The following is a 26,719-nucleotide window of genomic DNA, read 5'->3' as shown; positions in this document are numbered from 1 at the left end:
TTAGTTATACCAAAAAGAAGTAAAATTTGCAAAACTGAAAGGACAATAAATATTTAGAGGCAACTGAAGACCTGCCATCACTAACAGCAAATAAACCTGTTTGTCTAGAAACATACACCACATTGAGCACCAAGTGTCAGAATATCCTAAACTTGTGACAAGCTGGGAAATAAACTAAGACACGTCTCTTCAGAACAAGGATATTTTTCACTTTTTCAGAACATCACCCTTCTATACTCACACTTGATTGAAGAGGAAAGGCTAACATCCACATCCCACACCTCAGTACATCCAATTGCTCAGAAGACTTTTCTTTCTAAATTAAATTTTCACTCATAGTAAGTGTTATGGTCTAATCTAACAATGCTAGTAGAAGATCAAACTTTTCTCAAATGTCCTCCTTTTTTTCTGCAGGGTTGCTCACGTATGCTGTTCATTTTTTGTCTACTTTTTCTTCTCAAAGTAAAAACAGTCAATTTATTTTCAGAAGAAAAAATTATAAAGAATGTTATAAAGAGAACTACCTCCAAATGTAGGGCTCCCAGTACAAGTCCCTTTAGAGGTAGCTTAAAAAGGAAGAGAGCTTCCTTATGCCCTTTCTTTTTGTCATAAATAAATTTGTAAATAAAGAAAACATTTTATGTTAAGATTTGCTTATGCTTAAAAATAAACAAGCTGAACTTAATAGATGAAGTTTAAAATAAAGCATGTATATGGCCAAAGCAAGGATCCAAAAAGACTATTCAAACTTTATTTATTTATTTATTTATTTTCCTGTGAAGTATTATTAAAAACAAACAAACAACATCATAAAAGCAACCACTGAACCACTGAAAAGTGAGATTTCACAACCCAGAACAGCTACTTCTATTTCTTTTATTTCTCTCACATTAAGCGTGCTTCTAGATTCAAGGAAGATTAGTACCTAATCCAACCAAGACTAATAAATTATTTAAAGAGCAGGTTAACCTAATCACAATCTAACCTTCATTATAGATCTGAGAAAAAGAGTTCTGTATTGACTAATTCTTAGTTTCTGAAATTCCTAAATGGCTGCCTGCTTTCACATGCCCAAAACTCTATCTGTATTTAAAGGCATAGGTTCTCAGCTCGAATGAGCATAATACCATTCCCTTTCTATTATAACTGTGATGTTGGCCACAACTGGACCTTGGACCTCCAAATGACAGTTGCAGATTAAACCCCACTGCATTATTTCCAGTCATGTACATAGCATACAACGTTGGAAGAGGTAGGCTAAAGGAGGTGAGAAAAAACAAGACTCCTACACACAACCTTGTCATTGTAAGTGTAAAAAAGCATATGTAGTATAGTGGTTTTCTGAGGCTTGCCAGGGAGTACCTTGACATCCCCAAGCTACCTCCTCCTTCTACCACTGTTGGTAAGAAGTCCCTAGGACAAGGCATGCTTCAACTCTCTAAAAATGCACAAAGAACTGGAGAACATTAAGAAGGAAGATATTACAGAACTGCAAAACACACAGCAGTTAGACAAACGAAAACATTGCCTCTAGATATTTTTCTTAAATTTAGAAGAAACTTACATAGATTTTATCTTGCTGATATCGTTGGAATAAGTTATGCATAATGGAGCCTTCATGGAGATCTACTAGTGCTGCCATGTCTTCCACACTCTCCACACTTGTCTGATGCATAGGCGTTACTTTTTGATGAGTGATGGTGCTCTGTTTATAGGTGAATACCTGAAAGAGTTAAAAAATAAATAATAATTAGAGAACATTCTCAAAAACTCTTATCTGAGGAAGGAGCTTTTATATAAACTCCTATTCCCTATACAGTTCATGAGTGATCAGACTTGCAAAATGATATAGCTTGCCATTCATACCTTCTTCTTGCACTTCCTTCACAACAATTAAAGCCTCAAATACATGTAAAGGGGTCGTATGAAATTATCACGTACTGACAATGCACTGAGGTCTGAGGTTTTTTTCTAGGCAAAAGAAATCTAGTTTTACAATGGACTACTGTAATACCTTATTAGATGAAAAATAAAACAAGCAAATAATCATCATCCAAAAATCTAAGGCCAACCAACACAAGGTAGTCTTCCATTCCTTACTGTACACCTCACTTAAACTCAAATTTCTTTGGAGAGGAATGTTTTACGCTGCAAACAGGAAAAAAAAATATATGGATCAAACAGGCTACCAGTGTTAGTATTTCATCTGAAAACAACCTAAATGTTAAATGTTTCCACCCAGGTCTCTGATAAGGACAACCACCAGGTTAGGTCATGCTTCTTAATGTAATTAGCACATTAAGTTCACCATACAGCAAGTATTTCAAAGCAAATGGCTGCGCTAATTTCTAATTAATGTACTTCTAAGATAAATTTCAGAGGCATGCTACAAATGAACAGTAAAAGCCCTTTAAAAGCCATAACTCAAATACTCTGTCATAGAACACTTTTATATATCTTTTGTAAAGCCATGGAAAGTACACTCAAGAGTTGTACATATCCCCAAACTACTTAAACAAACTTTCAGGAACACTGACATCGCTGAAGTTTATAAGCCAATTGCTCAGCAATACAGCTTCCCATTTCCTGTTAATTTACATCTTGACAACTCATCCTTATAGACATATGTCTGCATCTCACAGGCAATGCTACTTTGGCAACACTAGTCCCTGCAAAGGTCATCACTGCAAACTAAAAATTAGGTCAGGGTGTTAATGCAAATATTTTAATAAGGAGGAACACCAAAAAAACAAACCTTCCCAAATCCTCTGAAATAACATTTATAAAACCAACTGAAGGAGTGCAATAAGCAGCAGCCCAGCTGTTTATGAGCACTGCAGGACTGCCCGTGCAGGCAGGGGATTACGCAGCAGAATGGAAAGGAACAGTTCTGCTCAGGAAAAGAAAACCCATCAAATATTTTTCCAAACAAAAACATATGTATGCTGCTGCTAATGAAAGACTGAACAAGGGCAGCAGCCTAATCAAAGACCAACATTCAGGCAAACAGATTCTTAACACTTACTGCTGCATGATTTTGCCTGTCTTGCTGAGACAAATGAGAAGAGGAAACAAATGAGAAGGAGCAACAGGCAGAATGCAGAAGAGACCTAACACTGAAGCTTTGGGTAGGATAACCCACCAGCTGACTGAGGAGAATTGCCTGATGAAATCTGTTCACTGAGATCCTATCCCAGACCGAATATATCAAATACTGGCACAGACATTTGAACAGTTAGAGCTGCCATTCATTCCACAAGAAAGTATACTGGGGTAAAAAGAAGATACAGGGAACAAATTTCTAACAAATGCTAAAAGGCTGTGCAAACATCAATGGGACACACAGGTCACATGAACAGAGAAAGGAAACAAAACATTATTTCTAGGAGGAGGATTTTCATGTTTGTGATATCTAGTCTTTGATAAATGACGCAGAGGTTAATAGGGTATTAATGAATGCAGAGCATTCTGCATATCACTAAGCTAATTTACTGACAGAAAATTCTCCAAGGAAAATAACAGGACAATTGACCTGCACATGGTAGGATGACTTAAGATGATCTTCATACATTCATCCTTTGTATTCAAAACCACAGTTTTCTCTTGCTTAGGCACATCTTTCTCATACTTCCAGCTCTTTCACACATTGCATTCTTGGTTAGATGTGGAAATGTCTCTGGGAGCTGACCTTTATGCTTCCTTATCAACCATCTAGAAAAGACACTAACTGGGCTCAGTGGCTGTCCCCAAGACCAGAAAGAACAACGGTCCCTTCCCCATGTTTTATTTTCACCAAAACCATGTATCCTTCAGATTCCCTAATTCCACTGTAAAACTTCAGCAAAGTCATCTACCATCAAAGCCATTAGATAAGGGCAGCAAAATCACATGATAGATCTCATGTCCTTCAAATGGGCTCTTGGTAGCCCCGCTGCTCGAGCCCTGAAAAGCTTGCTTTGTTTTTTTCATCTTGACTCATGCCTTTGTTAGGACACGTACGTGAAAAGGCTGCCTTGAACTTTAATGTTACTAATTAGAAGGTCACACTATGAAATATTGCAGCAGATGAAATCCCCAGGAAATGAAAGCTGAGAGCCATTCAATGGGGTCAGTGTGCAGAAAAGGAAGATAACCAAGTTGGCTCCTGAACTTTACAAAGACCATGCTGGCAGAGCATAGGAGTGTCCACCCTCAAGGATACTGCCAGCATTTGGAGAAGGTCAAGAAAAGCATGCAGGAAACTTGGAACAAAATCTAAAACAAATAAGAATTCAGCAAAAACTGCTTTCCTTTCAAGATATAAATGGTCCAAGATAACAAACATGCTGAATATATGGAAAACTATAAATTAAACCCTAAGAGAGGATGCAAAATAAGAACTGTCAAAGTTACTGTGGAAATGAAAATTAGAGGTTGAGATAGGAAGGAGCAATGCAAACAGCAACAACAGAAGGAACAAACTCAAGAAACATAAGACTAAACAGCAAATCTAGCTGAACTCCAAGAAACAGTACTTGATGAGGAAAGAACATGTCTAATCTGCTTGAGTATCCTTACCATGCCTTACCTTACCACTGTGATAAACACACCAAAAACAGACTCAACCGCTTTCAATTACCCACCTGAAAGCCCAGGGAATGAATGGGCCCCAGGTGACAAAAAGAAAGGCTCTCACAGCTGCTGTAGGATTCTAAAATAAGGTAGACAGGAACTATCAAATGCCCAAATATCAACAGCTTGCTGAAAGAGCAACCATACCTGCAGGCTAGAGGAACAGTCTTTACTATAGTATTGAAGATTGAAAGACAGCAATTGTGCTGTTGAACCAGATTACTTCCTCTAGTAATAACAAAGATAGATTGAACAGACAGTAACTGAGTACAGAAATACATGAATGAACATTAGAAATAGGGTCACATGCAGAAAATGTGAAAAGAAGACACATTGGCATGGTTTTGAAAGCAGTTTTCAAACTCTGATGAGACATCCCCATGCTCCAATTCATGCTTATTTAGAACTCAGCAGAATTATTCACTCAATTCACTTGTCTCCAAAACATGGTATATTTTATCAGCCTTGCTGTGACAGGGCCATACTCAGAGCAGTGTCAAGATCCACCTCCATAACCATAGTTCCTGCAGCATTCATAAGATCTAAGAAGACAAAATGACAGGCTCTAGAGTGAGAACTGCACTCATGCTTCCAAAAATATTACCCAGATGAGAAAGGATGACAAGCAGAAAAACAAAGTCATCATCTTACAATCAGAACATCAGCCTTTCACGTAGAGCCAAAGAAAAAAGTTAGAAGGAACCCTTGGCAGCACACAAGAACTTCCAGGACGTGAGCATGACCTGCATTGTGCACACTGGACATCTGACAGTGCCTTTTCTTTGCTGAAGACCAGTAAGACACTCTCTGATGCACTACAGAAAGCTGCAGAACTTCCAAGAGCATAGCAGGATTGAGGATGAGACTGTAGGTAAACACTGAGCAAAGGGGTTTTTGGTGGCTGAGGTTTTGCAAAGGGTCTTGTTCCAAAGAGACAGAATGTCTTAGAATAAACCATTTCATATGGGACCCTATCTAGAAAGCCAACAGCTCTTAGATCATTTTAAGACACAGGCAACAATGAAAATAGTGGCTTTATTAAATAAAAGTATCCTTTTACTGTACATTTTCTGCATTACATATTGCATATATTCATAAATACTGTTGCATCAGCAATGCCATACTGTAATCCACAATGTGCAAGTATGTATTCGGTAAATCTGTGTCTTTATATTCAATTATTTTACATGAATATACTCTTAAATCTACCCATGAACTTACTGGAGAAATACATCAAGAAAACAAGCAATCAACAAATCAGGAGTTTGAGGCATATGACTGCAATTAAATTTATTTCATTTATGTTTTTAGAAAAGCAATAAAATCAACATGAAATAAACCTTACCATATCTCACTTCTTTGCACTGAAAATGACATTTTTATCCTGTGCAAGCAATATGGTGTGAGAAAAAATAAGTCTTTCCAGTATTCCCCTTGGGGAATACCACAAAACAATATCTAGAAACCAGTCCTTAGCTCAAAATCTAACGAAAATCACATTTGGAGAAAAGATTTAATTTGTAAATGCAATTTATTAACACCAGGAAAGAACGCTAGAGCAGGCACTCAATGACAGGAGCACACAAGCTTTCTCTCTCACTGTTTTATTTCATGACATGATGCCAAGTGACAAAAATACCTGCTTGAATAAGGGCATTAATCAGTATCAGGGGACTTCGCAACAGCTGAGTCAAGTGAATTTATGATAATGCTGAATTAAGTGCTTAGTTAAAGCATATCAAAAAGTGCACAATCCTCATTTCTTGCAAAAGCAACAAGTCCCACTCATGGCTTCCCAGCCTGCACACAGCCAACACACCATCAAGTCTCTCAGGGTGTTTTGTACGTGACAGCTGTGTGTTTAGTTTGATGCTGATGAAGAATACTGGATGGGAAGACAGCCAAAAGTATGCTAAAATGTTCCTACTCAACAAGTAAGTATTTGAGTTATGACAGAGTCTTCATCATTTTAGAGAGATTTCAGTAAGATCTTTATTTGAAGGCAGAAATGAGCCTACCTACACCTTCCGTACACAGAAACAGTCAGTTGAAAATACTGGCTTTGTTCATGCTCTGCTGTTAGTCTGTACTGAGGACCACCAGTATTTCCCTTGTATTTAGAAGTTAGAAGAATGCAATAAATCTTGCAAGATCTCTTTATACATGACTCCAAGCAGAAACAAGAGGACTTCAGCTCACATTATAAATTGCAGAATGCAGCATTCCAACGAGAAAAATAAATCATTAAAAGCTCAAGGACCCGGAGATTGAAAACAAAAATAAAAATCTAGTGGTTTACATTTTTTTCATGACGAGAGCTACTGGCTAAGTGTATGCTTTAGATACAGGACAAGGAAGTGCTCACACAAATGAGAAGCAGCTTAATACCAAATGTAAAGCAAATTAACATGGTCGTTCTACTATCAGCAAGATAACAGTGCAACCCAAGTAATGCTTCTATCCAATAACTTAATGTTTCTCTGTAATAGCTGACCTTAGACATTGATCCTGTTGTCCCAAAACAATCTATCAAGCAACAAGATGTACTAGTGCACAAGGCTTGCTTTGATACAATATAATTTAATCTTTCTCAAAACAAAAGAAAGTCATGAAGTTTATGATCTATTATAGAATGGAGAAAAATTAAATAGGTCTCATATCAAGAAAAAGAATATTACCAACTAAACTGATACTGTAATACCAACAGCCTTTCCTTCAGGCAAATATCCCGTACACACGTTACTGAGAATCAGTTTCTTTTCGTTCCCACTTTACAGAATTCCTCCCTGCCTACCCTAGGAATCACTCCATTCCCCATCTTCCTTTCCAAGTGAGATGCCAGGGAGGTGGTTGAGTCAGCATCCTTGGATGTGTTTAAAAACCATTTGGATGTAGTGCTCAGGGACATGATTTAGCAGAGGGTTGTTAGTTAGGGTAGATGGATAGGTTGCAGTTGGACCTGATGATCTTTAAGGTCTTTTCCAATCTGAGCAATTCTGTGATTCTATGCCTGGATACTTGCTCTGCCCATTATTGGATCTATCACATCAGATGAGTTCTGCATAATTACCTGTTTTGCTTTCACTCTTCGTTCACTCCACCCAATTTTTAGCCTCAGTTCCTCCTCTTCTAAACCTTTTTCTCACACAGAATCATCCCTTTCTGCTTCTGAACTCCAGAGTGTGGAGAAGCATGCTGCCAGGCCAGTGAGCACTGCTGTCACTGTGGTAGAGCTCTTCTTTGCTCTTTCCCTACATGTTCACTGAGATCAGTAAGCTTGTCTGGTCAAGACTTCTCACCAAATGCCTATTCTGCAAGCACTATTTCAAGACCATTTATTCCACACATGGCCTATTTCCTTTTGCAGACAAGCTCTACTATCAAGTACAAACAAGCTCCCAATTACAGGTTCAGTGCTCATGACCCTTTAATTGAGCTTGCCTATACAGACAATGAAGAAATTTAATTCCAATTAAACACATTGATTTTACCCAGATTATACTACAGTAAGCTTCTAGGCTGTCCACGCTAATTCTGACGAGATAAAAAGTGCATCTTTAATTTCTTCACAAATGACCTTGTATGACCTACAGTTCTCTGCATATGAAGACACCATAAAGCTTCATTTTTAAGAAGTCCACCCACCTATAAATACCGTAGTGCTGCAGAAAACCTGAAGCATCCCTGGCACATCACCGCACCGTGCTTCAGTATGGAAAAGTACCCCTTTCTGCCTGCAAACCGAGAACTGAAAGGACTGCAGCTTCCCAGGCGTTTGAGAGCACATAACCAAAAAAATAGGCAGAAGACAGACCATAAGATATGACTTAGGATCCTCGCTGGACAGCAGGTCAACAAGATCCAAGCACCTACTAGAGGAACAAAGAAAGGTCCAGACCAAACTCTGCTATGGTATGGTTTGGGGGGGGTATTAAAATGCCCTGAATCAGCACTACGAAAGCATCCCACTGGAAGCAGCACCCACAAAAAAGAGGTAGCAATGATTCTCCCCTGCTTCCAGCATGAACCACCTGAACTAGCTCCAAGGAAAAATAGATGAAAACTGCTATTTCCTTCTCAGAGAAGAAGACCAAAATGTTCCCTCTCAGAAAACCTAAGAACATCCAAACACCAAAAACCCAGCAACAAAGGAAATCCCTCTGTCATCCGTTATCCATCATTTGCCACGCAACAGAAAGTGCATTTCCAGACAATGGAAGGCACTGAAAGCATTATCTTGACTGTCAACACCATTTAGAGATGGAGTGAAACTCCCAATTTTAAATTCATATTTATTCAATGATTTAGACGAGATAAACAATGATTATTTGCAATTGAATGAACAAGACAGAATTTGAATAAAATGCCCTGCTATCAAGAATTGAAACAACTCTATTCAAAAAGCAGCCTGCAAATTCCACCAGCTTTTTTGAGTCACACAGCAATTCATCTCAATAGGCCATTTTTCTTCCAAAAAATAAGAAAAAACCTGCAGGCAGCTGATTAGACTGCCTCTGAGTCTGGAATATGAACAGTCTTTGTGTAATGTTGCAGTAATAAAATCAGAGGCTACATTTATTTGGCAGCTCGAGTTCGAAGCAGCCATTCATGCAAAGTCAGCCTTGCCCTGGACGAAGGCTCACTGAAGAAGGTTACACCCTGACAAGGTCCTCTGGGAGGGAGAACAAAACCAGAGCAATGTCTGCACAAACCTTTCAGCCTCATTTCTCTCTGTTCCTCTTTACACCATGCTCATATGAACTGACCTGTATATGCAGACAGCCTCCAAACCCTGCAGAGACCTTGCCTTCTGTTCACCATGCCCCATGTCCTTTGATAATGTCACTAAAGCTGGTGAAGGCGGTACAGCAAAGGAGGATGACAGGTGGAGTGCGTGTGGAGAAATTCTCTGGGAACAAGGCTATCAGGGCACCCCAACCACTACCATCCAACTTCCACTCACAAACACTAACCTGGCTCTGCTGCCCCAGGTAGCAAAGAAGCAGAGCCAGCACACCTGAGACAAAATTAATGAAGGAGAATCATAGAATAGCTTGGGTTGGAAGGAACCCTGAGGATCATCAAGTTCCAACCCCCCTGCTGCAGGCAGGGCCACCAACCTCTAATAGAAGACCAGGCTACCCAGGGCCCCATCCAACCTGGCCTTGAACACCTCTAGGGATGGGGAATCCACAACCTCTCTGGGCAGCCTGTTCCAGCACTCACCACTCTGCGAAGACCTCTCCCTGACATCCAAAAAAAGGATAAGCAAAGGAAACCCTGCTACTGCATCAGCTATAAAAACAAAGATGTTCTTGTAGCATCTGATGCTGGAGGCATCTCTTTTGTTCCTCCTGCAGAAAAAAGACAGTACCTGATGGGCTCAGGTACTCCCACTGAGACTGCTGCAGCAGTCAAGCTTTCAGTTAACTGACTGCTCTTCAGCGCAGCCAACACCTAAACGAGGACGTAACATTAAGGATTGTGAAAAAATGGCACCAGTGCTGCCAAGTAATGAAGTACAGCTCTTAATAAAACAGAAAAAATAAATGTTAAGTGAGGTGCCCTAAACCATCAGTAAAATAAAAAAATACAAAGAAATAAAACACTGATATTTTTCCTGAATCCAGTGTTGAAGTCAAAAATGTCTACTGAGTATTTTATGTGAATTTTTATGATTTAAAGACTTTGCAACTTGCACAAGCACAGAGACTCATACACAATTTTAGCTTTCAGATCTCCAGACAACATTAATTATAAAACTCTCATAATTTAAGTATGTTGCCATTTTATTTAAGTTTCTCCAAAACTTGGCTTGGTTTCTCCTATTATAAATACCTTTCATTTCACAGCAATAATATTTAACTATAATCAAATAACTTAAAATCAAATGACTTTTTGTTCACAACAAGAATGGGTCTGTTTCAGTGTTACCTTTCCTTCTTAATTTAAAGGCTGCCTTTTAGGTTCTTCTGTACTGACAGCTTTCCAAAGAAGCAGAATAGTCAAAAGGTTAACACGACAGTAAGTTTGTAGAGCTCTGAAATCCTCTTTGAGGGACTAATTTCCAAAATCATTTGATCCCACTCCGGTGAAATGTAGATAAGAGCCTAGCATTACTTTTGCTTGATCAAATAAAAGAATTGTGAGGTTTTGTTTTATTTTCGTGCTATGAGGAGAAAAAAAAAAAAAAGAATATGAAGGATTGGTACAAAGCTCTGTATAAGTTCATAGAGATTCAGAAATGGTAAATCCAAAGTGATGCATGAGCTACTCATTTTAACAGACAACAAAATCCATAGATTCCTTCTACTCTTTTTTTAAAGCTAACTTTTGAACTTTTTATATTATATAGCCAACTGTTTTGTAAAGACAAGCCAGAATCTCCATCTTACTGGCAACAGATTCTCTGCTCTCCTTTCCATGTCCTACGCCCCTGCCAGTGGTTACTGCTGTTATTCCTGAAAGCAGGGACTGGGTGATAAGTGATTCAAATGACACACAAATCCTGGCTCCCATACTAGTCCCTGTCACCCTCATTTTCTAAAAGAACAGTCTTTTCACTGTGCCACTGTTTACCTGTTGTTCTGCTGGTCATCTGTGGTGAGAGGTTTTGACACGGTTATAACTGCTAACTACAGAGCCAAGAGCATATTTTATTCACAGCCCAAAGCCTCTTCATTGAAGGACTTCTTTTAAGACCATTAGCTCTCTATTCAATTCTCTTTCTCCAAAAAGCAAAGTATATAATGCTAACATGTGAGGATGTGGGAGTGTAAAGGGGAGGAATTCAAGCCCTGAATGCAAGGAGCTTCTAAGCACATCTATATGAAATCAAACATGTACATGATGACACATAATGCATAATGGAGAATGTTCAAAGCAGAATTACAAGTAGGTGAATGTAACACGTGGCATGTTCCCTCAGCATACAGTGCAGTTTTTATAGTAGCTTTGTTCACAAGGCTACTCTATTTCAAAGTTAACTTTTATCATGAATACCCATCTCGAAAGAATTTGTCAGCCTTTCAGGAAAGCGCTGCCTGAGGAGAACACAGCAAGGCCAGTCCTTTCATTACTATATTCATTAATCCAATTAAACAACAATCAGGAATCTTTCCAGCTCTGGCTGAAGACAATGGGAAGATGTTCTCAGATGACACGGGGAAGGGGTGACCCCTTTTTTTCTGTGTGCCCCATTCTGACACAGAGGCAATTAATTACAGGGTAGGAAGCAACAGATCACCCCTCAGTGGGTCTTCAAAGCTGCCTTTCAACCTATTCAAATTAGCTCTGGGTCTCACAACAGTACAGTTTCTTCCACCCAAGCATGTGCCCCAGCTATCAGAAACTTGTTTTTTTCTTGTTAGCAGTGTTAGCAATGACCTTTACTTAGGTTGTGTATCAATGCCTATGAAGTCCACGAATGAAAATACTATCACATCATAAAAGAGGTGCAGGCAGCTCACTCAAAGTCGAAATTAACTAATGTCACTGACACAGCCAATAAAGGCTGTATAAGCATTGGTGAGAACAGCACAGCCTTGGGCCAAAAGAAGTTTAAGACATATTGCAAAGCATACACTGGGGCTAAATCTCACCTGGCTCCATACACTGCCAGTAGAGTGCCTTCTAAGCATGGTACATGAAGCAGGACACTGGTATGCATGGTACAAGGGCACCGAAGTTCCTGTCTGGAACTAGCTTGAATATAATAAGAGATCACTGGTGACTTCACTGCTCGCATTGCATGGTCCAGCAGTAAGGCCAGCATCAGTGACACAAGGGGACTAGGAGGCAGTGACAGAAGAAGGCTCTGGCCAAGGAGGTAGTGAAGTCACCATCTCTGGAGGCATTCAAGAAACGTTTAGATGCTGTACTAAGGGACATGGTTTAATAGGGAAATATTGGTGATAGGTGGACAGTTTGACTAGGATGATCTTGGAGGTCTTTTCCAACCTTGGTGATTCTATGATGTGTAGCACAGTGGAAACTGACTTTGCCACAGAACAGATGAAATGGAGAGAAGCAGTTCTGCTTCAGCTCTGCACCACAGTAGAACAGTCTTCCTGGATGCTGGGATACTATGGATCATAACAACCTCTTTGTGGCACCCAGTGCTCCCAGGGACAGGGGTCCCTCAGCTGCTCCCCAGACCCAGCAGGAATCACAGGGACTGGGATAAGGTGAGGAAAGGGGGCCAGAAGCAGGAGTAATTGTGAAACAGCAAGACCACGTTCAATCAGCACAATGAGGGCTGACCCACCATCCCCAAAAGACAGCTAGCTGTGGCAGGAAGAAAGCCTGCTGCAGGAGAGGCCTGAACAGGTCTGGACAAGAGTGAAACAAAGCTGTGTGCATCTTCCAACAGCAGCCAGCCGGCCAGCCAAGGGCCTTTCCATACAAGTGTAAAACCACCACCCACAAACACCCGCTGAGAGGCTGAGTGGGATTGCATTGCCCCACGCCTCTCAGGGGGCTGCTACCAACAGCTCAGCTGCCAGCTCTGCACATTTTCCTCTTGTGACTCCATTTTTTCCTCAGATGTTTGTTTATTTTTAAGTGTGTGTGTGTGTATGTGTGCTGGGATGGACACACACACACCACACATACATACACACACACACACACACAATACAGCTGAAGTCTTCCAGCCCTCTTCTGCCTAAGGACAGCTCTGGCTTCAGAACAAACACAGCTCAATGTTTCACAGCGTCCAATCATCATGAAACCACAGCAAAGTGAGAGGGAGACAGTGAAATAAGAAGACTAAAAAAAAAAAAAAAAAGACTATTTTTTTTGCGATAAAATTTTACATTTCTGGTACAAAGAAGGAAAGATCATCTGGAGATACAGAGGTACAAATAATTAAAATGCAGTAGTGCTTCCACTGTCTGCTTTAGTGAAAAATATTATTTTGTCTATAAAGCTTGGTTCCATTATAAGAATAAAGAACAAACCAGACTCAAAGAGGAATAAGAGATGCATGGTGTAAAAGAGCTTTTCTTCTGTCTTTCCTAGACTCACTACAACTTCCCCTTTTTACATCCTTTGAGAAAACTGCATGTATTTCTCTTAATTTCCTGTTACTACGCAGGTAAGAATCTCATTTCATTGCACCTTTGCACCTGTGAAGAGCTTGTGCTTGTTAAACATGAAACCTTCAGATAATTAAAAAAAAAAAAAACAAAAACAAAAAAAAAAAAACACCAAAAAACAAAAAGAGAGAGGACTAAGTAAGCGGCACTGCTAGAACTCAGTCATTCCAGGGCATGAATCAACAAGTACAGCACATGGAGTGGTCAAAAGACGTAACAGATTCCAAAGTAGTGTCATAAGTTTTACTTTGTGACATGGATATTGCGTGAGAACATGCATTATATGCAGATAAGGAAAAGTAGTTGCTTGTGGCTGTAAAAGTTTGACAGACTGTTCTCCAAGTCACTCCCATAAAAATCAGCATACAAACTGGTTGGCTTACATTTGAACTACGAACCTTTTGCCTTGCAAGAAAGAAAAGGACAAATTTAACACAGGAAGGTTGCCCACTAACTAAAACGTGCACAATTTGATTTCTCACAGCTAACCTGTTTTTGCGTTTGAAAAGAAAATTACATATCAGATAGCATGTATGTGTATGTTGGACAAGCTCAGTTACAACTGGTTCAAAATGAAACAAGCAAAGAGCAATTCATAGCTCCCAGGGTAGTACTTCCATAGTTGTGTCATAACGATGAAGGAGACAGACAAGGAAGATGCCTTATATTTAGAAGGTTACTTGATATCTTTGTATTTAACCATGGTCTTTGTAGTTATAGAAAGAAGAAAAAAAACAAAACCAACCTTTTGCTGCAAAGAAAAATACACCAAGCATTCTTCTTTGTTTGTAAGGATACAATTTGGTTTTGAATTTGTCTTGACAAGCCTCAAGCACCCTCTAAAAGCTCAAGTCTAGGTAAAAAGGCTAGCTACACAGTAACAGGAAATATATTGAGATTAGCCCCGTGTGCTACTAAGAATTTTTTGAAGAAAGGAGAAGTGGATGAAAATTAGACCACCTTTTCTGACTACTTGCTTGGGAACAAAGGGTTGGGAGATTCATGGGTAATGCAAACTTTCCTATTAGTGAGTAGTAATGCCTTCTACACACACTCCCATGATACACTCGCCTATCCAAACAGGTTTATTTTACAACGTTTTCTGATAAATGTCACGTTTTAAAACACAGCTACAGAGATTAATGGGAAAAAGCTCCCCTGCAAGTGAGGTAGGGCTGCTTTTTTCCCCATATTAAGATCAGTGTTCTCTTCCCCTAAAGACACCACCCCTCTTACCTTCCAGAACAGGCTTGGCTTATTACATGCACAATCTTGTCAAGGGTGCAGTCTTCCTGCTAGCATACAAACTATTTACTCTTACTACAGACACTTAGAGTGCGCAGTCCTTTACGTGAGAGAGACTCAGAGAGTGGGGAATATAGCAACACGTCCACAGGGGACCAAGGTGAGCTGGTAATAAATAACTCTTGGAAAACCCTGCTGAACTCCAGGCAACAGCAAGTTCCTGCACTGAAGAGAGCACATCCCAGCCTTACTCCTCTAACAGCTAGAGCTCACTGAAAATTGCAAGCAATCAGCAAAATTCAATACACTGTTGTTCACAATACTGGTGGAATGCAAAGCCAGCAAAGATTTTTTTTTTTTTTTAAACTCATTTTAAGGCAAGAAAAAAGAGAAACAATTTGTGCATTTGTGCTGCAAAGGATGTAGAAGAAAAAAAATAACAGAGTTGCTCTGAATGTTTTTATCTACATAAGTTAAAAGCTGATGGGTGTATTTGCCCACTGAAGTAACGCAAAGAACTGTAACTTTATTTGTTCTGTAGGAGGATTTTTTGAAAGCCAGATTCAAGGAAAAAGAATGCATTAAAGAATCACTTAGCTTAGCTACACAGAGCACTACCTAATGTCATGCTACCCTGAGAGTATTTACCTCAGCTAATTAAAGCTGTTTCTCCCTATTCCTGCCTGACCTATGCATGTTTCAGAACCAAGACACAGATTTACAAAAGACACACTGTCACAACACAATCACTCAGCTCCATGCACCAACTCTCTACTCTTCTGACAAGGCAAGGATTTATTACAAGTACCTTTAGTCTGTGGGATTAAAGCAGAAGTTTCTAGAAACATTTACAAGGGCATGTTTCAATCGTACAGTCAAAGAATATGAAGCTAGAGAGACCATTATATTATTTTCAATTGAGCAGCCATATAACTGAGAAAACAGACACATCTAAATTCAATCCCCATTTAGTAAAGCTTCAGCCGTGAAATATTACAAAATTCTTTTCTTCCTCCTTAAAGGAGCTTTCATTTATGACCTAGAAGCCTTTTCCCTGGCAAACATTTTTTTTTTCTTTTTTTCTTTTGTATACTATTAATGGCCCTCAATCCTTGTCCCACTGATTTTCCAAAACCTGAGTTGAGCAATGTTGTGAGTGGTTCTCTGCCTCACCTGCCCAAAGCCTAGTGTCCCCAGCATCAGCGATGCTGAAGAGTATTCAGCATACAGGGAATGGTGTGTGTGGAGATAAGGACTGCAGGAGGGCGCTCCTGGACCGTCACATTCAGAGCACAGAGGTACTGCCCAATAACCATACTGCAGCATGGCCCCAGGACTGCAATCCTGCTTAATATCAAGGCATTAGTGCAAACACATTCTCACCAGCAAGGAACAGTGTCTCACAAAACCAAAATTCAGAAAGCGTATCTGTGGATACAGCAGTACAAAACTGGTTCCCACTATACCAACATGTACAGCATGGGTGCACTCTAAGAAAAGTCTTCTCAAAACTCAAATGGTCTTACTTGAAGGCCAGACTCTTGCCTTCAAGTAAGCCGGTTAAGCTGGCTACAGCCAGGATACAAACATGAAAATAATTCCAAATGAGAGGAAAAATATTCATCTCCACTAAGTATTTCATTTGGAAGTATTTTATTGCCGCAAACACTGCCTGAAGCTACGAAACAGGCAAACAGAAGCCAATTCAACAGAGGCTCATGCTCCTGGTTAACAAGAAAGGGACTTCAGATCTGCAGTTCCAATTACCTCTGTACTTTTTTTTTAAAGGCCTGGCGAGGAGACATGACAAAGTAGTTGTAGTATTGAGCTGACTCTCCACCAGGTGACTTGTAACTAAAGATTGACTCTAAATCAACCGCAAAATATGGAAAATGTCATGATACAAAAAAGCCTTAGGATCTGTACAGCAAGTTCTTTCACCATCAAAACATGAATCAGATACAGCACTAAAAGCAAGTTTCTTATATGTTAATGCAAGTGCATATACAACTATTTAATTGAATTTCTAAAAGAATCAATTGATGTATATATAAGCACATACAATGTAAATATACCTATAAACATGTATGTGTGTATATAATCCTTTAGGTCAGCACAGCAAAATGTTATCAACTATTCATGTATAAGACAAACGATTTATCTGTCACTCTGCATTACAATAGCCTGAAACAAAATTCTCTGTGCCAATCTCTTTCTGCATTTTTCCATTAACATTCACACAGATAAACAAGCTGTGGACGAGCAAGCAAAGCAGGCAAAGACCTCTGCAGTCAACTTTATCAACAAAAGTTCAGTACCAGTGACAAATAACCATCTCATTTAGTTCAGAAGACATGTTGGTGCAAGAAAACCATGCTTGTTTCTTGCATGGTTTGAAAATTAATCTATATTAAGTCATTCTCAAAAGACTCCTGTATTATCAGAAAATAACTGTTGTTGTTTGGAAATGTTCAATTTTGGAATTCACAATACAGTATGGGAAGGAAAAAACACCCCACAGGAACATACCTGTGGAATACCCACTTGCAGCACATTTACAGATGTTAATAGAATTTTCCAATGTGCAATGTTACAACACATTCCCCGTGGTTTTACATTACTTGGATTTCACTGCAGCTGAAATTTTCAGAGGAAGAAGAGGATCTAAAAGGAGATGTATGGCTCAAGCTCAATGCTTAGAATTTAGATGCAAAAATTTTAGCATGAAACACTGAACTGTACATGGCAAAAACAAGACTTATCATCCTTAAAATCAAGCTATGCAGGCTCATTGTTATTTAAATTAGAGTGCCTGATTTCAGTTACCACTATTTACAGGTTTTGATTTAACTGATTTCCTAGGACCAAAATAGGCACCTTTATCAAGAGGTTGCACAGAAACGGAATGTTCTCACCACACCACCAGACCATGTCTACCACAGAGAGCTTCACCTCGCCAGGCAGGGACACACACAACACACTTGTGTAGCTCCAGCACCAGCAAGGGAAGTTGTTGTCACCCGGATGGATGTAGCTGGCCTACCAAAAGCCCTTCTGTAGAGGACAAGTCGAAGAAAACACGTGCAGGGTGTACAGTCCTTCTAATAGATGGGATCAGATAAAAAAGCTGAACACACACTTTTCTTGGACCCCTCCATTTGTTGAACTCACAGCAAGGTCACTGAGACACCTCAGACACGCTCTGATGTGGACAGAACATGAGCAGGCACTGGTCTCTGAAGGCACTGACTTGTCGGCATTAGAGGCTCTGCTGCCAGGGCAGGTCTGCACTGGATCCTGCTGAGGTAGCTCTGATTCACAACACAAATTTTCCTAGCTGAGGCCTCAACCTCAGCACAGAGCATGCTTTTTGGGTGAATTTTCTTTTCCTCACAGGGCTTCTAGGGTTACTTGTTCCAGGGTTAGCCGCCTGTCCCCTCAACTGAGAAGTGCTAGCACGTCTGCCAAAATCTTCTTTGAGGCCCTTTGGGGCACAATTCAATCCTTATAAAACTCACACAGATGTAATAAAACTCAGAAACGATTCCCTTGGTGCTGTAGGCTCCAACAGCCCAGTGGTCCTTCGCTTTACTGTACTGCCAGCAACTGAGTGGTCCAACCCTATCCAACTACATTGCCTCAGCTGTTACCGAAATCACTTGACCCTTTCCCATGTGTGACCGAAACCATGCTGGCAGGGCCTGAGACCTTGGATCCCACAGGACTTTTTTTTTCACAGTTGCAGTGCAACTCAGAACAGCTTTGCCTCAGCAAAATCCAGTAACTAACTACGAGGGTGTCCTTCTGCTGATACAGTCGCACCACTGCAGTCAAACCACTGCGCTACATCAGATGGAGTTACAATAGTATCAGTGCCCACAAAGATATTTTTATTTTGACTTTGTAAAATACTCCCAGAAAGTCAAAGAAAAATGTTGGGAAGATACAGCAGGGAAGGGAAAGAAAGACTTTCTGTATCAAAACAAAACGCTAATGTCAGAATTCGTATTGCTGTAGCTAAAACAGTTCCAATCACAATTTGGCTGTAGCTTTCTTCAGGTCATGCAAGGAGATACATTGGGTTGCAACTCTAACTTAATATAAAAGGTATTCTTTTGTTTTGTTTTCCCCAAACATGAGGATTCTTCACACAGGTCAAGAACACAGGCACTTGTTTATGTATCTGACCTGGTGAGAAGGAGCTTACCTCTGAAGTATTTTGTCAAACTGTGAGGTAACAAAGTCTAACCAACCAGGCAATCTGAAGGAGGTTTGAACTGCAGGAGAGACACCCACTTGCAGCACATAACTTCACAAGCCCAATACTGAATGCAGTGAATGAACATTTCACAGTTCAAACCAGGAATGCACATGCACTCAGAGCAACCTCCCACGGAGGAACAGCACAGAACAGTCTTCAAAAACACAAGAGAATTTCACATGTTGACAAGACATTGATGCCACCTCAAATTCAATATCACCAAAGATGTGTTGCTGATACAAACTCAAACAAGCATTCCCACAACTGCTGCTGGATCGCAGGGCAAAGAAGCATATCCAGATCAGCGGCCACCAAATATTTCTTTCCAATGGGAAGGGGCTGTGATGAATGTATATTCTGGCTACTGAAGCAACAACATCCAATGGATTGTCATCTTCAACAGTTACACAGCTTCTACCCTGGCTGGACAATCCCAACTTCACAGAAGCCCACGGCAGTCTCTGACCAAACCAAGCTCTCAACGTGCATGTGTAAGCACATTCCTCATTCAAACACAGAGCACACACTGCCCAGAGCATTGCTGCACATTCAGGTGCTCAGCATTGTTACAGTGGTGGCTAGCAGTTCTGCTGGGAGACTTCTGAAAACAGTTCTTCTGGTGAAGCTCCTTACAAACTATAAAGCGTTATATTCATTAATATTTGCTATTATGGAAAATCTCTCATGACTATAGTCTTGTTTTTATTTACGGTAAGAAAAGTTGCAACACTTCTCAAGCAGAATGAAAAAGTAAAGATGACACTTTGGGGTTGTTGTTTTGTTTGGTTTCTTTTCATCTCAACAACATGGCGTTGTTGGAGTTTTTTATCCGTATAACAATTTTGAGTCTGAAAGCAAGTAGTGAAAGACAGGCCTTAAGATATCAAATTTCTACTCCCAGAAACTGAGTTTTCCATGAGCTCAAAGACCAAAACTCAGAATTTTACTTCTACCACATAGATCAAAAGAGATTCAAGACCTTTTAAAATACAGTTCAAACGTCATTTGTACTCTAACGGTACGAACTGGCTTCTCTTTCATGCCTCTTCACAAACCTGTTGTTCAATAATGAGCTTTCAAAACTACAGCCTAACAGTAAAATTCATTGTTCCGTTTATATTCTTCTCATTATCCTGGCCTCTTGCTGTGTTAGCTCCTTTTAATGGATGGAGCAAGTATTAGCTTGATTTCCTACCACACATCAAGTTTTCAGCTGAGCCTAGCAATATGCATCTCTTACAAGTGATAAGATCTCTGTTGTTTTACTACTAAATGCATAAAGCTAGAGATTTTATTTCTACCTTGCAACTGACATTGAGAGCATACTTTGACGTGGCATAAATTCTGCAGACAGATGCTGATAGAAGAGATTCAAACCAACACCAAAATGTAGCTATCATAAAAGAAATGAACAGAATATATCTATTTTCACCTGTTTGTAGAGAACAAAACAAAAAGTAACTTGGAAAATAAAGCCTTTGGAACACTACACTTGATGCATAACAAAAGAAATTTTTAATACTTGAAATTAGCAATAGCATAATTTAATGAGGAAATTAAATTAAAACCAATGCCTGTTCAAAATGCAGATTGCAGAAAATGTAAGAAGTAGAATTAAAAAGTAAAATCAGTAAAAACTAACTTCATTGCTAAGTTTTCCACGTTATACTCACAGGACTGCGAACATCTGAACAAAGAGAGCTAGCTATAAAGTCAGGTGAAGCTGCACAAAGGGAAATGCAGATGGCAGCCAGATGCAGTGCTAACAAATCATTCAAGTGACACCACCGGGTGGCTGCGGCCTCAACTAATGTGCCAGGGCAGCATAACTGCATGCTCTGCCATGGCCAAATCCATGCTAACACAGACACTAAATGCTTTTCAGGTGCTGGACCACTATTTTTTTTTTCCCTATACCAGAAATGCAGATTACTTTTTAAATTTCTGAACTGGCAATTAGTGGATAGCATTTGTGAGTTTGTTTCTGTCTCTGCCACCAAGTCTCCTGCAGTGCTCCTGGCTGAAAGCCATGGCCAAAAACTCTGGTAGAAGTTAAAGTTTCAAGCATTAAAAACCTGGCATGCTCTGAAAAGCCGAGGAACCCATCTCTTCTGCAAACCCACAGGACTAACAGCCAGCCTTCCTAGCAGCATGTATCCCACCCAGCAGACATTACAGTCATGTAAAGGAAAGCATCAAGAAGTTTTACTCAGACCAATTTTTCTCTGTAGTTGCTGCTGTATGCCAAGGAGGATCTTGCTCCTGTGTGAGCACAGATCAAGCCACTGATGGCTCCGGTTCCTCTGCTCACAGTGTCACCTACAATAGAAGAGAACACTGGCCCAGTCCTGCCGTGAGTTTTCAATTGATTCAGCACTACAATTCCCTCGATATGTTGCATAAAGGCAAATGGCCAATGGCATGGTGGAGTAGCAAGCAAACTGGCATCTGCACACACCACCGTTTTGCAGTGAATATAAAACAGCAATAGCCAACATTCAAATTTATTTGGATTTAATATGTACCTTTATGCACCCAAATCTTTCTGAAGCATCAAAACAAACTACCACAATCCTTTCCAGAATTCCTCACTAACTGCCAGGACAAGTCTCAGCCTATCAATACCAAGATAAATGAGTAGAACAGCCCCCACAACATTTGTTTATTTAAATTAACTGTGGAGTAGAAGAGCCAGGAGTAAGTATGCTTTATTTGCTGCAGTCATTTGCAAAGACAAAGCCGTATGGCCTGACTATGAAATAAAGCACTGGAGTCAGCAGGACTCAAGACTGAGGTTTAACACCAACTCCTTGTGTGACCTTGCAGTCCATCACCTCTCCATAAATCCACCAGCCCTAAATGAAAGCAGGGCTTTGCTGCTTAACATATGCAGTGTCGTGTTTGGCCTTTGTTAAATAAACATAACACCCCCACAAAACTAAACTGGAGAACAATGTTGTTTTTTTTTTTTCCCCTTCCATACAAAGCACTTTGTACTGTACAAAACCAGAGTATTCCACCAAGTGGGAGGGAAAGACATGTAAATATTTACCCACGTACTGCAAAGAACTGTTACTCAGAGAGGTGTTAAGCCGGTGCCTGTGTAATTCAAGAACCAGATGGGGATGCTGGGGGTGTTGCTGGCAGGCAGAAGGAGTGAGCCCATATATACTGAAAGCAGGCGCTGCGCTGAGAAGGCTCAGAAAAACTCATGTCAAGGGACAGTTCCTGCCAGGCTGCAAACTGGCTTCATGCAAAACTGAGATTCAATGCTGCCACAAGTGCCCCAGAGCTTAATTATAGCAGTAGATGAAACTACTGGGTTAGTAACCAGACTTTTTTCTGCTTTTGATCATCTCACAAACCTTTCCAAAAAGCAGATGTGTTTTGGATTGGTTAGCAAGCCTGGATATTCAGAGGATAGCTTTTTTCCCTTATGCAACTTATATATTATTTGCCCATGTGCCTACCAGAAAAGAAAGTTTATGCAAAGAATGGCATGAAAAAGGAGGCCAGAAACTAGACTGCTTCGGTTGTGTCCTGGTGCAAATGGAGCATCACTGTGTACCTGAACTCCTGCAGAAGTAACAGCACAGTAACAGCATAGTCCTGGATGTTAAGTCTAAATGCAAATTAGAAAGAAATTTAAGATCAGTGCCATGCAAGGAAATGATGCTGATGAGACTCTTTCACGTGAAAAAGCCTCATCATTAAAAGCTCATAGTAAGAGCTTAAGATTGCAACTTGAGAAAAAAATATCTACAACCGAGTACCAAATGTAAAGCTAATTCATCTTCCACTATAAAGAATAAATCCACTCTCCATTCAGAAGCTTCTCAAGAAAAGCAGCTTTTGTAGCTATTGTTTTCAGTTGATATCACTTCAAAGGCAAACATGTTTTGCAAACCTAAGTGTGGTAATGTTTGCCCACAGTTCCCTAATCAGTTACCCACTGCTAATCAACCTTTTCTTTCCACTTTAATGCACAAATGGAGGAAGCACTGCTTGTAACTGCAGCCCTGAACCACATCTGATAGGCTACCTAATATTTACATAACGTCCACACTGTAACTGATGACCACATCACACTGTGCATAGGTTAAAAGTCATGCAAAAATGCACAGCTAGAGAGCAGCTTCAGCAACTCAATGTTTGTAGTGTCTAAATCTTTGTCTACTCCAAGCTGCCTCATCAGCTGAGGAGATTGGGTACAGTAAACAGTTTGTTCAGCTTGTAGAGAGTCAGATGGAGGGATTTCATACTCAAACAGCATTGATTCAGGTAGCGATGCTCAAGGACTTTTCAAACCCTGATTGATTGCAGAGCTTATCAATATCAAAGACGAATGCTTTTCTCCCCAATCATGATTTCTTTAGCTGAGGTCCAGGGGTTTAAGATAACTTTAGTGTGAATTGGCTGGAAAAAAACAAGACTTCGTTTAGAAAATCTTGTAGACCTCTACACTGCTGTCTGGGATTTCTTCTGCAGAAATGGATGTGCATACGATGCAGACATTTCAAATCCCACGTATTTGGGATGTGGCAGACTAATAGTACATGAGTGCACCTGTGTGTGCACATGGACATCTCCTCATCTCACCTACACAACACACATACAGATGATGTACTGCTTTTCAGAAGAGCAGCATCAACCTATTATAGAGGCACTGAGATATTGCATTGCATTGGAATAGCTCTGCTACTTTTAGAAAGCATTTGAACAAATCTATTTGATGCACACTTTGTAGGCATCGTGGGATTAACAACTCCATTTGGAGTAATTGAATGTGCCTCTCTGGTCTGATCTGTTAACACTGTCACACATCTGAAATCCAAAGTAAAAAAACACCCAGAGAAGCAACCAGAAGAAAACAGAAGGCAATATTAAGAAAATCTGGGCCCACAGCAGTCCTCCTTCTTCCGCCCACTTTGCATTCTGCCTGGGCTGGATGCAGCCCTTACCTCCTGTATCAGTTTTCCAGTCACATGCAGGCTCTATGCAGCAGTAACGTTCTAACTCTTAAATGTACGTGCTCATATTCTGAACTTACCAAGTCTTTGTCACGCTTCCTTTGCTTTCCCAATCATGCAAAAATATAGGGTTTTTCTCCTTTCTTTATTCTTCCTTTCCCAGAGCACATGTGAAAACCATTACCATATCTCAAATGCCTAGCAGACCTTGAATTATCCTTGTCAGAACTTTGCATTTCCTGGGCAAATCCTGCAGTGACAGATACCTTCTCTAATTGCATTTAAGCCAGTGATGATGCAAAGATAATGGCAACAAAGTCTGGCCATCAAATTTCAGTGTATATTAAATGCCTCCTGAAAGCAGCATTAATAATGGAACAGATTTTATTATTTACCTTTAATTAGAACTCCTTGCTGATGCTAGTGAAAAGCGCACTTTCAAAAGAAGTAATCAGCAGTAAAAGACATATCATTATTTTCATTACAGGTTTACGTGGCATTTCTGGTTATTAACATTGCTAAATATTCCTTTCCTAAATCTGCTTTCAGTGGCTTACAGTTCTGCTGCATTTGGACAACTTCAGATGAAGCATTCAATGGCAGGCACATACCTTACAAACGATGGATATACTTGCAGTTTAGCTTATTTTAAGTCTATCATCACAGATAAATTAGCATTTTTGCTTCACTCCAGCTGCACTAATTGCGGCGATTCAATACCTGAACGTTCCACCAGCCTTTTCTTTGGAGAAGGTATGTTTCATTTAGAAAGTGAATGACCTCCTCAAGAGGCAAGATGTTATCTTTGCTGTAAAAGCCATCAGTTAGACAAAGCTATAAATCACTGCAGAAAAATCCCACAGTGAGCGCTCAGTAGCACCTCAGATATTTGGCAGCCAAACACCTCGGGACAGCCTGCCTGCTCACGGTGAGCCTCAGCTGCTGCTGGGCAGAACCTCCCCTTGCTTCCCCACCGCGAGCTACGTCAGCGCAAATCCCAGTATGTGAAAGGAGGATGAAAAGTCCGTCTCCCTTGTATTCTTTGTTACTCGGAGAAGATTTACTGAGGTTTTCTGCTCTGCTGACATTTATTGAGTGCCCTTCATCATGGTCAGCCTGGGCCAGGTGCTGTAGCTCCTCGAGGAGCATGAAGAAGCCTGACCACAACATCTCCAGCCCCTCCCCTTCCCTTGTACACACCTCTCCTCATCTGTGTGCCCCAGTCACCTCTCTGCCACAGGTTGCACTCCGCATAACTTATGGTGCAAGGACGCACTACAGCACTCCCTGGCTATCTCTCCAGTGCTTCACTTCACGACACAATACAACACTTACCCCATGATATATATAATTTTAATTCTCCTTAGTTAAGACAGCTTGAATAGATAAACCTCCTTAAATCATCTCTCAATTCCATCAAGTTTATACTCAACAGGAACTTACTTGTTTTACAAAATAGAGCGTGCCATATGAGGCAGAAGCACATGACCTATGCTAACATTTCCCCCCTCCCCCTTCCTTCAGCGAACATAAAAGCACCACTATAAAGGGTACTTTAAGTTCCTTTTGCAACTAATACTGAAGGAGTTTATTACTGCATTGCAAAAATGCTTTAGGGGAAATCTTGCTCAGATATCCTTCTCATGAGAAAGCTTGGTGCTTTCAAAAAAGTTGCTTTGAAATTTTTAAGAATACATTTTGAAACTCCTGAATGCAAAACATGCTCCATCTCTCTTACATGTTCCTGCATTTCTGCTAGCTGCCCTGAAAACAGAGAGTTCTGGACATGGTCAAAACAGAATGTGGAGTTCCCCAAAAACTATTTCATCTTTAAATGAAGCATGTTTTGGGCATCAAACCTTGAAACTGATCCAACATCAGAACCACAACTTGATTGCACAGGTTTAGTTTGCTTTTAAGTTAACTTGTGCAGAAAATGATATCTGGACATATAGACTTTTAAGGATTTGATGTAAAAAGGTAATGAATATCTCAAGTTCTACTCAAGGGACTACAGGGGAAAGATCAAATGAACTTTTCACCTACAAAAATGGCATTGCAACCTTCTCCAGATATCCTGCTAGAGGCCATGGGCTGCCTCCCTACCAAGTAAATACCACCACTTCATGACACGTGCTGAGTACTACATGCACCAAGAGCACCAATACAACCAACACAGTACTCCAAGCATCTGCCTGATGGTTTATTTTGCTTTGTTGCTTTTTCAAATTCCATAATACAAGATTTTTCTTCCCCTAAATTGACTCACTGATGCCACTGAATGATGGCTTTTTAGTGATGTTCCACAAGATGATGATATAAAGAACTGGATGATATGCCAAAGCTAACACAAAGTAGATCCACACACAAAGTGGACACAGCACATACAAAGGACCCTTTGGCTTCTACTTTCTTCTAGATTTTTTTTTTTTTTTTTTTTTGAGGCCAGTTGACTGGAGAAACAAGCACTGCCAACGGCACTTGATTTATTCTGCTCACAGGATAGTAGCTAACAGGTCCATGATCCCACTACA

General features: G+C 40.2%; 1 protein-coding gene across 1 annotated transcript in view; it reads right to left on the bottom strand.

Moving 5' to 3' along the window:
* MYO10 (myosin X) overlaps nucleotides 1-26,719 on the bottom strand; it is a 151,206-nt gene that overhangs the window by 86,802 nt on the left and 37,685 nt on the right. Inside the window, exon 3 of the mRNA XM_052703762.1 lies at nucleotides 1,565-1,723. Coding sequence (XP_052559722.1) covers nucleotides 1,565-1,723 — 159 coding nt within the window. The remainder of the gene's footprint in view (nucleotides 1-1,564; nucleotides 1,724-26,719) is intronic.

Source organism: Tympanuchus pallidicinctus, unplaced genomic scaffold (genome assembly GCF_026119805.1).
Source record: "Tympanuchus pallidicinctus isolate F22 unplaced genomic scaffold, pur_lepc_1.0 scaffold5, whole genome shotgun sequence".
Lineage (NCBI taxonomy): Eukaryota > Metazoa > Chordata > Aves > Galliformes > Phasianidae > Tympanuchus > Tympanuchus pallidicinctus.
Note: the sequence above shows the minus strand (reverse complement) of the source record. Positions and strands in the feature narration are given on the sequence as shown.